The following is a 15,396-nucleotide window of genomic DNA, read 5'->3' as shown; positions in this document are numbered from 1 at the left end:
TTCTTTGAGGAAGCACAATGGTCTCTCACCTTTGTATTGCTCTAATCAGTTCAGTGCTCTTTCACAATGAGTGAAAAACACACTGAAGAACACAGTGGAACTTTACAGAAGCCTTCAGAAGCAACAGCATACCAGGTGATGCTAGAAGACGACATATATAAAACCTACTCTCAAAATCGTTCTTATTACTCTAGTCATCTCCCCTTTATTGTTTTTCCTGGAATCACAGGTAGCTTACATTGACTTGATCATTTAGCCAACAGAGAGCTAAAAGCTGGAGTCCCATCTGCAACAGCCATGTACAGCAGTCCAAGGACTCCAAGCAATGTAGCCCAACTCAGCAAAAGGGACCCCAGAGTGAAACAGTTAGAATGGTAACCCAAGGATCAACACTGTCAATCATCAGAGTCATGCACACAGTGGAAGAACAGCCCCTGCAGACAGTCCATCGTGCCAGGTAGTCAGGTACAAATAGCTGCTCTGTTTGAATCCACGCCAGATTTATCATCACATTTATACTCCAAGGTCTGGTGGAACTGCTTTGGGTGCTTTTTTATTCTAAGACAATATATCCCTTAGATGAGGTGTCTGCGAGTGTAAACAGTCAATTAAGAAAACAGTCTCTCTTTCAGTGACAAATGATGAAAGGTTCAGAAAGGACACCCTGATAATGTTGGTAAGTGATTTCACAAGCAACACGCAATGTGAAAGAATGACAGAGAACTAGGTGCAGGGTGAGGGCTGAGAGAGAATGAATCAAGAATCTTGGAATAATCTTACAAACACTATAGTCAGTAGCCAGGACACATCTTGCTTAGGGAACTTGGGGGTGTTGAGTCTGATGTGGGGGTGTGAGGGATGAAGCTCAAGAACTAAGAACAGTAACAACAAAAAAGAAATCAATCTAGGACTAAAACCCAAAGGCCTTGAAAGAAGAGAGACACCATCATTAGAGTCACAATTTCAGTACAGAAGCTTTCAGTTAAATGTGTATGTTGTGTAAGAAAAAGAAAGTGATGTTTTAAGAACTTTAATATACATACATATATACATGTTTGTAGTTGTTTTGATTTGATTTTAAGACATGGTCTCATGCAGCCCAACATGGCTTCAAACTTGCTACATAGCCAAGCAAGGCTTTGAACTTCGTGTCTTCCTTGATTGCAAGTCCTATGTGCTGGGATTATGGGCTTGCACTGTTATCTTGGGTTTTCTGTAGTGCTGGAGACTGAACCAAGGGCTTCATGAGTTACAAAGCCCTCTCTCTACCAACCAAGTGAGCTCCCTCCCCAGTCCCAGATACACAAATTTATGCCATCCATACCAGACAATAGTCATAAACTGTCACATCCTTAATTTTCCATATATGTTTTTATATAACAGTAGGTTGCAAAATCTGCCAAATATGTCTGTGCTTCGAAGATGCTTCTAGAAGACGTGTTTCACGTCACAGATTATCTCACTAGCAAAGAGGAAAAGCACTTTTTTAAAAGGTAAAAGTGGGATAGCTAGGGGTTTTTGACACCAGGCAGCCCCTTCAGAATGTAGTGGGCTGTTCTAATGAGCCCACCTCACCTCTCCACCTCTCAAAGCTGCTGCTGCTGCCCTCTGGTAACAGTGACAATGACAGTGACATCCAACTTGAACCCACCACTTCCATAACAATAAAAATACAACTCTCCCTGGCTGAGTCAGAAACTATAAACACTAGAGGGAGTTGTGAGCATAGATTCCCTAGTGCTGATCCCTCAAATCCCTTTTCCTTGATGTCAACTTGGAAAAGGCATGAAGAGGAACTCCAAGTTAACTAACTGGTCCAGGTAGCACCTGTTAGCAAAACACACCATCCTTCTACATTTGACTAGCTCCCTGGAAAAACAAAAACAAAAACAAACCACACATGATCCACCCTCTACTTCCTCCTTTCTGCCTTACATAATAGAGCCCTGTAGTTAATTTCTTCACTTTTACTCCATGCTTAGCCATCTCTGCACCAGTCAACCAAGCATACCCAACCAGTTGTTCTGGGTCATCACTCTTGTGCTCCATGTCTCTATACCATAAGCTCTTCAAAAGTAGATTAATATTTCTGTGTCATTCTGCTCACAAACTGAAAAGGTGAGGATTTAAAGACAAAAAAAAAATTTAAACTTTCTTTTTCCAGGGAGTTTTTATAACAAATGTTAGGAGAGAAAAGAGAAAACTATTTTTCATTTGCTGACCATAATACAATACTTAAACACTATTGTGTACACCTCAGAACTCCTTATGGGGAAACTTAATCCTCACTTGGATGGCATTAGGAGACACAGCTGGAGTTCAGGCTGGCCAGCCCAGTCATCTGTCCAGGCTGAGCCAGCCACACTGGCCACAGCTCTTCTTTTGGTCTGTTTCATCACCTGTTTTGGGCAGATGAAGGGCATCTGCTAGTGCATAGTTGCTTTTCTGCCCTTCATTTCTGCCCCGCTTCACTCTCTGTACGGGGAGCCAGGTACTCTGTAAGGGTACTCTGTAAGGGTACTCTGTAAGGGTACTCTGTAAGGGTACTCTGTAAGGGCAGAGCCTTCATGAATACAACTGCAGTGTCCCTGTGAAAGTCCCTAAAGAGGATAGGTAGAGTGCTTGCCTACTGTGACACCTTGAGCTTAAACCACATCACTTACAAAAAAAGGGAAAACAATAAGATGTTCCTAGAGGTCACCCTTTCCCCTTCTGCTGTGTGACTTTGGCTGCACATGGACCAGGAGGTAGGCCCTTACCAGACACCAAGCCTATTGGTACTTTGGTCTTGAACTTCCCAGCCTCCAGCACTGTGAGAATAAGTTTCCAGTCTAAGTCACATAGCTTATGGCAGTTCCTTACAGTGGCTGAAATGGGACAGTGCTGTTGCCATCACTTACAGAGTACCTGGCTCCCCGTACAGAGAGTGAAGCAGGGCAGAAATGAAGGGCAGAAAAGCAACCATGAACTAGCAGATGCCCTTCATCTGCCCAAAACAGGTGATGAAACAGACCAAAAGAAGAGCTGTGGCCAGTGTGGCTGGCTCAGCCTGGACAGATGACTGGGCTGGCCAGCCTGAAGCATGCCTGTGCTCACCTCTGCTCCCACCCAGCCAGCATGCAACTGCTAAGGGTTAGCTGTGTGTTTCCAGTCCAGCTAATGACAAAAATTTCTGTAACCCCACCTCTCAGGTAATAAATGCTACATGTAGGGCTAAAACTACCATAAAGAGTTCCTGGTGTTACAAAGCAAGTTGGGTGCTTTAGAGATTTTATATAAAAATCAAGTAGTTTAAAAGTACTTAAACTCCTACACCAAGAACTTGAAGGAGGACACCTGGATGATTCCAGTTCCTACTCAAGGATCTTTAATCCTACCCTTCTTTAAAACCAGTGAGAGGCTGCAAAGTCTGAGACTGTGTTAGGAACATATTTGATGAAGGACAGCCAAGGAGCTCAGAGGGTCACACGCAAAGCAAAGGTCTCATATCTGAAGTACGGTCAGGCTGGGTACAGCTCAGAGCAGAAAATGCAAGCACCATCCCTGTGTTCAAGCACTGTGTGTGTGTTTTCAGACAGGCCGTAAATTATGATCAACAGTGAAAAAGATAAAAAAAAAGGTCAACAGTGAAAGGTATATTTCTATCGTTTTAAACTGGTAATTGTATTCACCAGCTTGGGGTCTTTTCTGCCAGGTTTAAGTGTCTGAGAATTTATAAATCAAATACAGTTACCTCCGGAATGGTGGGAATCCACAGAGAAGGATGTAGGTAATCACGCCAGCTGCCCAAACATCCACCTTCAGGCCATAGCTGGAAGACAGTAAGGGAGAGCAGGTAACGGTTGGCCTCCTTAAGCATGGCCACACTGCTGAAGCACTGCCTTTGTCACTGTCACACAGGAGTTGTCCTCTGTTTCTCTCAGTCTAACCATAATCAGTGACCACTGTCCCCCTACCCCCAACACTGGACCACAGGACAGAAGTACAGGCCCAGGGCTCTGAGCCAGATAAGAATAAGCTAATGTCAAGGCCATGGTTCAGGTCACATCTCTCTCTGCTTCCCTGGCTTTCTTCACAGGACACACTGAGCACAAAAGCAGCAGGGACAACTCTGCCTTTCTCACCAATGTCAAAGCATGACCGGAGACCAACAGAATCTCACCCTGTTTCTGCAATGATTTCTGGCGCCACGTAAGTCGGTGTGCCACAGACCGTGTACAAAGGGCCTTCAACCACTGTCGCCAGCCCAAAGTCTCCCAGTTTCAAAGACTTGGTTCCATCCGGATATTCACATACCTGAAACAGAAACCAGCCAACAATCATCTTTTTCTTTTCCCTCTACAATAACTGTGAGAGGGACCTTGGAATTAGGCAGGACAGACCTGAGGAAAGTTCTTCTGGTAAGAATGACACAGTTTTAAAGGGCTGAGATATCATCTCTTCAGTGGTTTTTGTTCAACTGTGTGAAATTGGAAAGACACTATTTTCTATGTCTGCAGGAAGGAACTTCCTTCCCTAGCATTCTAACAAACCCTGTACTTGCTTACTTAGTAGCCGGGGACAAATGGCTGCTGGCATGGCAGCTGAGAGTTGAACTCAGTGTCTAGTTATGCTAACTACCAGCCCTACCACTGACACACCTTGAACCTAAAATATAAATATCACATGGCAAAAAACTCTGGAGCTTAAACTAAAAAGCTTAAAATGCACTTTGGAAGCAGACATCGTGAATCTAAACATGAACTTTGCCCAATAAATCCACAACTAAGACTCTATTAGAAAGGAACAGAAAGACCCAGATGTTACACACAGCTGTCGATATTTATAGTTATGATTTCTAAATACAGATTCACCCAACTGGCTACTAGAGTGGTAGCTAAGTAAATTATGGTACATACCTATAATAAAATGGTATGTAGATGATATTATTTCCAATAAATATTTACCATGAGTTACTATATTATATAGCTCTCCAAAAGTTAAGATTGTACATGAACTACAATGCCCCAACCTTAACAAGGCTTTCTTTGAGCAGAACTGAGTTTTTTAATTTCCTTCTTGAGATTTCTTATACTTGTAAACATATCCTTGTGCTTACAATGACCACATAATTGAGAAAGATTTACCTTATATCCAAGCAAACTTTCCTTAAGTGACATTAGCCTAGAAAAACATTACAAGTAGACAGTTTTGGAGGCCAATGAGCATGCACACAGCTAACATGGGATTGGCTGCATAATCCAAAACTGGCCAGTGTATGCTGTCTCTTGTGTGTCCATTTGAAAGTACCAATTTTCAGAGAAAAGTAACAACACAGACCAAATCAATACACAGGTCGCTATTTTTTTGTATTTTACATACCACTTGTTTTTCCTGGTGTTTTACCACAGAACCAGAGATATTTAGAAAGTGCTGTTTCCACAACATCAAGCAGCTAACAGCACCATCTACTGAGTGAAGTGACATAGGCAGTCATCAGGTCATGATCAGAAAGCACACAGACCCTGTGGCTCCGTATGACAAGCTGCCCAAGCTTTATGGGCATTTTGAAGGGCCACTGACAGCCCACCTCCCTGTCCTGCATGTCTTCATCTGTCACAGAACAGCTCTTCCTTTGGGGCATATAGTAGCTTCCATGTTATGGAAATAAAGTCCATGTTTGCACATAGCATATACACAGCTCATGCACGTCTTCATGACTTTAGAGTCATGGGAATAACGGCGACAATTTTGAGCCCCTCTAAAGTATTTATCGCTCTCTGTGAACCCCATGACACAGCAGAAACATATTCAAATATACAAATGATCTAGCTTGAAGCCACAGAGTCTAGATTCTTAGTTATGTCACACAGGACAGCTTTCCACCCATAGTGCTTAGTGTAAACATTAGTGAGAACAATCTAATATAATTATAGTTAGGATTTATGGTGCATTTACTGAAACCCAAACATTAGAACCAAGTTCCCTAAGAAACTGTAGTGATAAGAACACTTATAAGCATGGTTTCCTGAATGTCTGTATCATGAGTCAAAGTTTCAGTAGTGTTACTGTTATTTTATTTTTACAACTCATTAGGTACTGTTTTTCTAAAACTGTGTTTATTTTAAACACTCCATTTAGAAATGTCCAGGGGTTCTGGGGGGTGTTGTCAGACAGTCTCAGAAGCCACATTTCCACATCCCCCACAGAACTCATAGTCAGATGCAGAAGTACAGACAGAAAAGGAGTGAGCAGCCTATAGTTGCTCAGTTGTTGGGACAAGTGGTACTCCTGGGCTAAACAAGAAAACAACATTATGACTCAGGCAGAAAAGTGGGACATAATAGTGATTTACCTGAATCATCTCCCAATGCAGAAAAAATAGTAATAACCTTTCAATCTTAGCTAGAGATGCTCTTCAAATCTACAAGGAAACTTAAATGCCATTGTGTATCTGTGTGGCAAAGAGACACTGGTTCAGGAAACTGTGAGCTCGGGTAGAGCTCAGAGGTGGAGAGCTTGCCTTCCTTGCACCAGGCCTAGCAAGGAAGGAGAGAGGGAGGGGATTGACTGTCACAAAGAGACAAATGAAGAATTCAGGTTCCCAAGGATTTCTGGCCATTACGGATAGCCTCAGGAACTTTGCAGATTTAAATTCCTCTCAAGCACACGACCAGACTTAGATGGAGACCACTCTAGCCAACCAGAAAACCAGCATTTTGCGGGCAAGGAAACGGAGGAGCCTGGAACTCAGCTTAAGCTACCAAGCAGGTTTTGCAGCCAGGACCCCTCATCAGCACACTAAACCACATCCATGCAGTGGATGCTGTATCTAAACAATGCCAAAGCCCAGGCAGCCTCATGTGCAGATTTTGAATGAATTTAAACAACTGTGAAAACCCCAGCCCTGCCACGTTCAAATGGCCCACCTCACACTGAGAGATGCTCTGTCAAGTAGCTGGCAGAATGCAAAACTGAAAAATGTGAGAAATGCAGGTCCCACATCCAAAGTGAATCCCTTATGCTCGCTAAATAAAATGCCAGCGTAATGATTTAGAAGGACATCAACTATGAGAAACCAAACCTCTTCTCTCCTGTCCCAGAACTCCTGGAAACCCTGAATTTATCACTAGTCTCCCATAGTTAACTATGACAGGGCACCCCTGGGCTGTAACTCATAGCATTAACGGCCACCTCCATGCTCCCTGACACACGACCCATACATCTGCCTTGGCAGGGCTTTAAGTTATGACACTTCTAGGCAATGGGATGCAAATCAGATGTCAGAATGCCCTGCTGTTTAAAACTGAATTAGTTCTCAGACAGGAGGAGAGCAAGAGTCATGCGGGGCATTTACTCTTAGTGCTTCAATGGCACTTTCTCCTCAGGCCAATGCCGACCTGCTGATACAAGTGATTGGTCTTCCATGGCTGACACATATGCTGCTCAGGCATGTGTGCATTACAAAAGCCATTTCTGGAGTCTGACTTCACAGCCTCCATCAACCACTAGTTCTAACCACTGTCCTCCACTTTGGGTACCACCAGGCCCTTAATGCAGATTTAGGAGAAGAGGTGAAACCCATTTACACCAGAAGAGTAACTGCAATCAGATTCCCAGTTATCTGAGACGGAAGTTGAAGACATCAGTGTTATTTATTATCTACCCTCCACACACGTCTACCTTGAGACGAGCTTTGAGATGACCACGCAGATTGAAAGACTGAGTGGCTATGGTATAGTTCCGTGAGAGAGTGCTTCCTAGCATGAGCAAAGCCTTGTGTTAAATCCTTAGCACCATACACACACAAAAATGTCTGGAACCAAAAGTGGAGCTGTTGGGACCCAGCTCCCATGGGGTCTCTAAGAGTTGTTTCCTAGCATAACCACAGGTACCTCCTGTTTTCCTGACCTCACCCCACTATCGTCAATATCCTTTGTGGATATTGTGGACCCTTTCACCTGGGGTTTTTGTAAGTTTGTATATAAGGCTGCTCCACAATAAAGGTGAGAGAGATTCTCTCAGAAAAATCAACCAGGCATCTTGTCGTTCATCCAAATCTCCAGGCTTTCGCTGGATACTCCTCAGACTTCGTGGTGGCCAAGAGCAGCCACATGGAGGTACACACATCTACAACACTAGCCTCTCAAGAAGCTAAGATAGGATGATCGCAATGCCAGAATTCAGAATTCAGGACCAGCCTTGAAAACACAGTGAGTCAAAAATCTCTTAAAATACATAAATAATGCTCAGTAGCAATGTCTCAGACTTTAGAATATAGCATAATGAGGTATCTAGGGGATGGGTTCCAATACCAACTACAAAATTCATTTATGTTTTACATATACTTTAAAAACATAGCTTGAGGATAAATTCATGCAATGTTTTAAATTATTTTGTGTATAAAATGAGACTTCATGGTATGGAACCTTCCACTTGGTGAAAAGCTGCCACACAAAAAGTCTCTTCTGTTTTTGAGACAGGATTTCACATGGCAGCTCAGGCTGGCCTCAAATTCACTAATTACAGATAGGTGCCTAGCTCTCTCAGTACATTTTCTGGATGCTTCTGAATTTCAGACTAGGGTTTTATGGGTGCTAAACCTATGCAAATACCTCAAAGCAGAAGACAGTGAGAAAAGAATTCTGTCTTTCTGTGCTATTAAGGGAGGGGTCCATACAGTATTGTTCTTAGTTTCCCTTGTAAAGGAAAAAAATGTCCTGAAAATGGAGGAAAATGTCCTTAAATTCCTTGCAGCAGGAGTGTACATCAGTGGCAGTAAACCGGACTTCTACATGTACTGCCCGCTCCAAACGAAATCTGATAGGACTGTGTCAAACTGAAGAGGACTTGGGACAGCTTCTGCCCGAAGTTCAGCCATGGGAAACCCTGAGGCTGTCAGAGTCATTTCCTCCAGGAAAACCAGGCTGTGCTGGAGTTTCCGGCAGCTACCAGAGCTCTTCCACCATTAGCTTTATCCTGCCTGGGTCCTTGCTAACCAGATCCGGGCAGCCTCCAGGAGTCATGATACAGAGCTGACCACCAGCCTCTCTTAGAAGCATCTTATGCCAACCTGCCTGCCATGCTTTGTGTAGCAGGTGCCTGTGCTATGGAGACACTGCTGACCCACACAACAGAGGCGCTCACTCTGTGGGTCTACTGTGCTAGATGATAAACAGCACAGAAGTTTCACACGTGTGGTACTCTCTCCCAAGAGCGTCTGCGGGAGGGCATGCCTGACTGAAGTCCTAAAGAGCCTGGCAGGAAGGGAGGCTGCTGAGCAAAGTTGGGGCAAATGGGCTGTGTCAAATCCTTATTCCTCTGCTGCTCAGCCTTGTGTGGCAGACTGGTCTACAGGTGAACAGGTACCCTCTATACCTGTCTAGAAGTCCCCACAGAGGACTGGGGTGCTAACTAACCACAGAGGACTGTTTGCAGCTCCCAATGCCTGGCCACTGAGTGGGGAGGAACAACCACTGAGCAGTCCTAACTGTTATGCTGCAGAAATGTAAACAAAATTGAAAGATGAGTAATAGGAAATAAGCTGCTTTCTACAAAGAGGGCAAGGGAGGGGAGACGGAGGAGGAAGAGGGCTGCTCAGATTTCCAGATAAACAAGATATGAACAAATGGTATTACCAAATGGAAAATGGACACTTTGGTTTAGCAAAACTAAGTATTTTTAATTTTTAAAAAGAAAGTCCCTGGGGGTGATCGCCACATATTCCTTTTAATCATAATTTGTGTGGTGCCTGAGGTTAGCTGAAGTGAGTCTTTACTCAACTGCTGACTAGCTGAGTAACTATGAGAGCCACCACCAGGTATTACTCCATATATCCACAGTGTACCTGGTTGGCACTCTTCAAGACATTAGGGAGAGAAGGATCATGAACTCTAGTCTACAGGACTTACATTTGAAAAAGGAGACAGATGAGAGTATATAAAATCACTACCTGTGACAAGTGCTGCAGAAAGCAAGAAGGGCCACGCCTGAGTCTGTTCAGAAATGTTGGAGTAATGTCTTACAAGATGAAGAGGTTAGTCACACTGGGGAAGGATATTACCAATACAGACTGAGAAGAAATGCAGGTGTAACGCTGTTGGTGAAGTCTCTACTGCAGAGGATGGAGAAACCAGCTGGAATTAAGACAGTGGAACAGCACACAGATAAGCCTCTCTATTAAAGGTTAGCTATAGAAGCACTCAGCTATGAAGGTAACAGAGAAGCCAGCTACCTTGTGCTTGGAAGAGTGTGTATGTGCAAAACTCCCCCAAACAGCTTCTCCAGCTCATGACAAGACACTGAGCTCTCAAGAACTCCCTGACAAGTAAGTTCTGGTTATCACAGCTCACCATGAAGGCGACTCAAACATAGGTTAGAGGTGAGTGCTGTGATGAGCTAGATGAAGAGACAGGGTTATAGAAGGTCAGGAGGCTGGTAAAACAGACCAGGACCATGTACCAAGGTCCCTGAAAACACTTTGCATTCTGTGGAATAGAATACATGACACTTTCAAACACACAAAAAAGTAGTGTATCTTAGTTTCAATTTCTATACCCATGAAGCTGAGAGCAACGGACTGACTACCTCCAACACATCTGTTCTCTTCTCTCACCCATATGTCTCTACTTGTCTCCAATTTATTCTTCAGTGTTCTGCACCATACAATTTTGTTCTCCTTCATTCAGCTAGTACTGTTGTTTTAAGTTTAGATGTTAAAGGTTCCCCAGACACCCCTGTGTAAGAGGCTTGATCCTCAGGATGGTGCTAATAGGAGGTGGTGGAACCTTTTGCAAGCAGAACTTTGTGCAAAGTATTTACATCATTGCACATCCTCAAAGGTCCTCGGGTCTTCTTCCTACCTCCCCTTCCCTTCCCTTCCCTTCCCTTTCCTTCCCTTCCCTTCCCTTCCTGAATCATAAAGGGGCCAAATGGCCCTACCTCATCTCATGCTCTTCACAGACGCCATCAGCCAGTGCCATCAGAGGACTGAAGCAATGGGTCCATCTATATTGTACTGGAACCTCCATAACTTTCAGCCAAAATATGAAACCCTTTTCTTTTCACACAATAATTACGTCATGTATTCCATTATCATAACATGAAGCTGACTAACATAATCAAAGACAAATGGAAATGTATTTTCTAATGTCTGCAAAACAAAATGCACATCAATTCAAGAAACCCATTAGGATTTTATTGTGTGCATGCAAAATACCCCAGTCAGCTTAAACTTACTGATTTTTCTTAAGTTTCTCTCGAGTGCTCTGTTCATTATTGTGATATTAGTTTACATTCTAAATGTCATTTTTTATGTGTGATGGTTTTCATGGCATTACAATCATGAAGCACGAGTTGAAAATGAAATAGCAGAGATTCTGAACATACTAGAAGATTCTCCGGCTTGATGTCTCTGTGTACAATGCTGAGGCCATGCAGATATCTGAGGGCATTGGCTAGGTTGTATACCATGGCACTTCCATCTCTCTCAGTGTACTTGGTTGAAGAAGTAATTGCATCGAAGAGATCTCCACCCTATAGGATGAAAGAAGGGATACATAGAAATGTCAGCTGTGGGCTGGAGAGATGGCTCAGAGGTTAAGAGCACCGACTGCTCTTCCAGAGGTCCTGAGTTCAATTCCCAGCAATCCCACGGTGGCTCACGACCATCCGTTATGAGATCTGGGGCCCTCTTCTGGTGTGCAGATATACATGGAAGCAGAATGTTGTGTACATAATAAATAAATAAAATCTTAAAAAAGAGAAATGTCAGCAGTTCAGTCCTGAGATAAGAAGGGGTATCACATCAGCTTAGAGTAGATGAAGGAAGGGCCACACATGAAACTGATGTGTATGAATAACAAAAGTTAAGAGGCTGTAGGATACTTTGACATGTCACAAGCCAGTCTGATATTTGGTGTCAATGAACTCTGTCCACCCTCTTACTTTGACCAGTTCCATCACTAGAAAGAGCTCGGTCGCTGTTTCCATCTCCTCAACCAACAGGATGATGTTGGGATGCTTCACTCTGCGCAGTATTGACACTTCATTCTCAATCAGATGCTCCTGCCAAATAAAGGGTATAGAGATAGACATCAAAACCACAGAACCTTCGGCTCTGCCCCCACAGCCTGGAGGACAACAGATCACAGTCTTCATTTCTGATGCCAAGGGAAACATATCTCTTGGCACAAAGACAACCACACCTGTTTACTTAGACCTCCCAGAGATCAGACAGGCCACCAATGACTATCTCTTTGCCAGACCCTAAAGAAACTGCCTTCTGAGCATGCCCAGAAGGGCTCAATGTGAGCATACTGTTAATGACCCCACTCTGGACAATGATACTGAAGACAGTGTCCATATGGCACTGTGCCTTCTATAGATCAGCAAAACCAGAACCACTTTCTAATTTCAGTATTTCATGCAAAAATACGAACTAAGCATAAAAGAAAAATTGGCACACAAACTCTAAGGTCAAAATGTTTGACTGCTACCAATATAAATTTTAATTTTATGCTAAAATTCATGAAAAACAAGCTTTCTCCCTTCTGTGAGTTGGTATGAAGTCATTCACCAGATGGGTGTTCCTTACACTTCGTATTTCAGAAATCTGAAGGCGCTGTGCCACACAGCTCATTTCAACTGTAACCACCTCTGCCCTGAAAACACTACCTCAGTGTTGTTCATGCTGAGTGACATGGACGAAGGCTGCTCTGTAGTAAAATGTTTGCTTACAGAATTAAGAAGTTATCCACGAGTTATACACAGCGACCCTTCTGTTCTACATGTGGCTCATGTGGATCGTCACTAACTTCACGACAAATCCATTTGAATTTAGAAAATGCTCTATAAAAGCTGCAAATTGCTCTCTTCAACGTTCTAAATGCTAAAATAAGACAATTTTATATGGAAGATATATTATTTATCATCTTAAGGTATATGCACACATCTACATAGGGTTTTTTGTGTGTGTTTCGCTCTCTCTCTCTCTCTCTCTCTCTCTCTCTCTCTCTGTGTGTGTGTGTGTGTGTGTGTGTGTGTGTGTGTGTGTGTGTTTCTATGTGTGTGCTGCTGAATTTGTCCTTCACCTTTACTGCTATGGCTCTCAGAGCTAAATCTAGTGTTCTGGCATGGCACTTTAACCTTGGTTTCAGACACCATTTCTGGTTTTTCTATATATTTGGTACATACGTGCATTTATGTTTTTACTCTAATTCAAATGCCTCCTGACAATATCTGGAGGAATAAATAATAATAAATGGACAAATGTACCATGAGGTACATTTAAAAAAAGAAATGGACAAATACCACGTAGAGAACAAAATCTACTGCAAGCTCCTGCACACGCTGGGTTGAAATTCTTGAGCACTGAATGTACTATGCCTATCCAGGATGTCAGGGGATAACCCTCGGCAAAAGACAGCAAGTGCCAAATTGGAATGTCAACTAGAAAATGACTCGCTAATTGTCAGGCACAGAGCAAGGCTCTTGTGTAATGTTCTGACATTTTATCTTTATTTCAGTCCTTGGAGAGGGGGATGTAAGCCTGGTACTCATGCCCCAAGTCCATATCTCTTGTACTGAGCATCACTGCCTTTTATTTTTAAATTATTTATTTCTATTTCATGTATGCTGGTTTGCCTGCATGAAGGTATCAGATCCCATGGAACTGGAGTTACAGACAGTTGTGAGCCACCATGTGGTTGCTGGAAATTGAACCCAGGTCCTCTGGAAGAGCAACCAGTACTCTTAACCACTGAGCCATCATCTCTCCAGCCCCCACAATTGCTTTTAAAGGGGAATACCTGAGTGAAATTAAAGTTGGAATTTTTAAAAAGTAAAATGGCAGCTGTACAAATGGAGATTATTTCACTGAAAAGACAGAAATGAACAGTAGTATCGCATCTTCACTGGAAGTAAAGGTCACACCAAGCTTTATATAAGGAGAAAAAAGATTGGGAAGGCTTTTTTCTGTCCACTCTGGCCACCTGACAGGTTATCCTTTCATCACTGCCTGCCGAAATCATGCCACAGTGCAGGAGCAGCTCAAATGTTTCTTCTGTATCTGTAGTGTGTGTGTGTGTGTGTGTGTGTGTGTGTGTGTGTGTGTGTGTGTGTGTGTGTGTGTGTGTGTGTGTGTGTGTGTGTGCGCGCGCGCGCGCGCGCGCGCCACAGCGTTCATGTAGGAGTCAGAGAACAACTCCAGGTATCATTGCCTTCAGCCTTCTCCTTGTTTGAGAAAAGGTCTCCTGGCTGTCTCTCTAGCTGGCCCATGAACTTCCAGAGAGTCTCTTGTCTCTGCTCCCATCTCCCTTTAAGAACACAGGGATTACGGATGCATGAACTACATGACCTGTCTTACACATACGGGTTCTAGGCATTGAACTTAGGATCTGAGGCTTCATGGGAAGCACTTTAACCCTCTAAGCCAACTGCCCATGCTCCTCAAAGGCTTCTCATACCACGGCATCCTCACAGATACCAATTCTTCCTCCATAAGCATTCCCTGAGCTCACAGCATCCTCTGAATTGGTAGTAACTCCTGTGGTGAGTTACCTACTCCCAGCACCATGTCTTACACAGAGCACACACACCAAAATTCAGAGAGTGAATAACTTAACCTAGTGATGTTCATGTATGTTAGAAGAAGCAGCAGAAGACAAGAATGAATATTTCCCTAGATTCCTATTACATGAAGAATGAGCAACTGAAACACAGAGGTACACGGCGGATTGGCCAAAGTAGAGGCTGCTCCCAAACTCAAGTCAGGACTCCGCCTCTGTTGCTCTGTGGGAAGCTAGTGAACCTGAATCTCTGCTTCCTCCTCTGCACAGCTGGTGCAGGTGTTCTGAGTCACCACTGTGCAAAGTACCTATATCCCCAAGATTGTGGTTATTTTCAACACACTAGTTTTCCATATAAAACCCACAAAGCAGAGGTGAGCAATGTTCCCCGTAACAGTGGCTAGATGGTCCCCTAAAATTTTGTAAACAAATTATGCTACTTTTCCTGGAAATGTAATTTCACAGTGGAAAAAAAATCTGCAACATCAAGTTTTAAGTTATAATTTTATACAGTGTTGATATGGAATTTATTGGTCAAATATGCAAAATGTAAAAATGTAGAGAAGCATAAGAATGTGAACTGCAAAAATAGAACCACATTCAGTAACAAGGAGACACAAATCCAAATTTTGAAGTGGCCTATCCCCACGTGTCTAGGCAGTCAGTACTGTATCACGTTAAATTCTTGCAAACAATCACCTTTAACTATGAAAATAGCTTCTTACAGCTTAACCTTTTCCTTACTATTTTTGAAGAAAATGTTAATAGTCATATAGAACATGGCCTATATCATGACACAGTGTCCTTAGATCGTCTCAAAGATGGAAAAACTAACAGTTAAATATAGAGA

The 15,396-nt window shown here is 43.0% G+C and overlaps 1 protein-coding gene across 8 annotated transcripts in view; it reads right to left on the bottom strand.

Annotated features, from left to right (window-relative positions):
- The window catches only part of Dclk2 (doublecortin like kinase 2), a 123,087-nt gene that overhangs the window by 9,519 nt on the left and 98,172 nt on the right, over positions 1–15,396 (bottom strand). For all 8 annotated transcript variants that reach the window (XR_004771948.1, XR_004771946.1, XR_003480651.2 and 5 more), the window contains 4 exons: positions 11,926–12,045; positions 11,368–11,514; positions 4,163–4,296; positions 3,734–3,811 (listed from right to left, as the gene is read on the bottom strand). Coding sequence is in view for 4 of the 8 variants with exons in the window: in XM_035451281.1 (XP_035307172.1) it covers positions 3,734–3,811; positions 4,163–4,296; positions 11,368–11,514; positions 11,926–12,045 (479 nt within the window). In the remaining 4 variants the exon portion in view is untranslated. The remainder of the gene's footprint in view (positions 1–3,733; positions 3,812–4,162; positions 4,297–11,367; positions 11,515–11,925; positions 12,046–15,396) is intronic.

This window comes from Cricetulus griseus (assembly GCF_003668045.3).
Source record: "Cricetulus griseus strain 17A/GY chromosome 1 unlocalized genomic scaffold, alternate assembly CriGri-PICRH-1.0 chr1_0, whole genome shotgun sequence".
Classification (NCBI taxonomy): Eukaryota; Metazoa; Chordata; class Mammalia; order Rodentia; family Cricetidae; genus Cricetulus; species Cricetulus griseus.
Note: the sequence above shows the minus strand (reverse complement) of the source record. Positions and strands in the feature narration are given on the sequence as shown.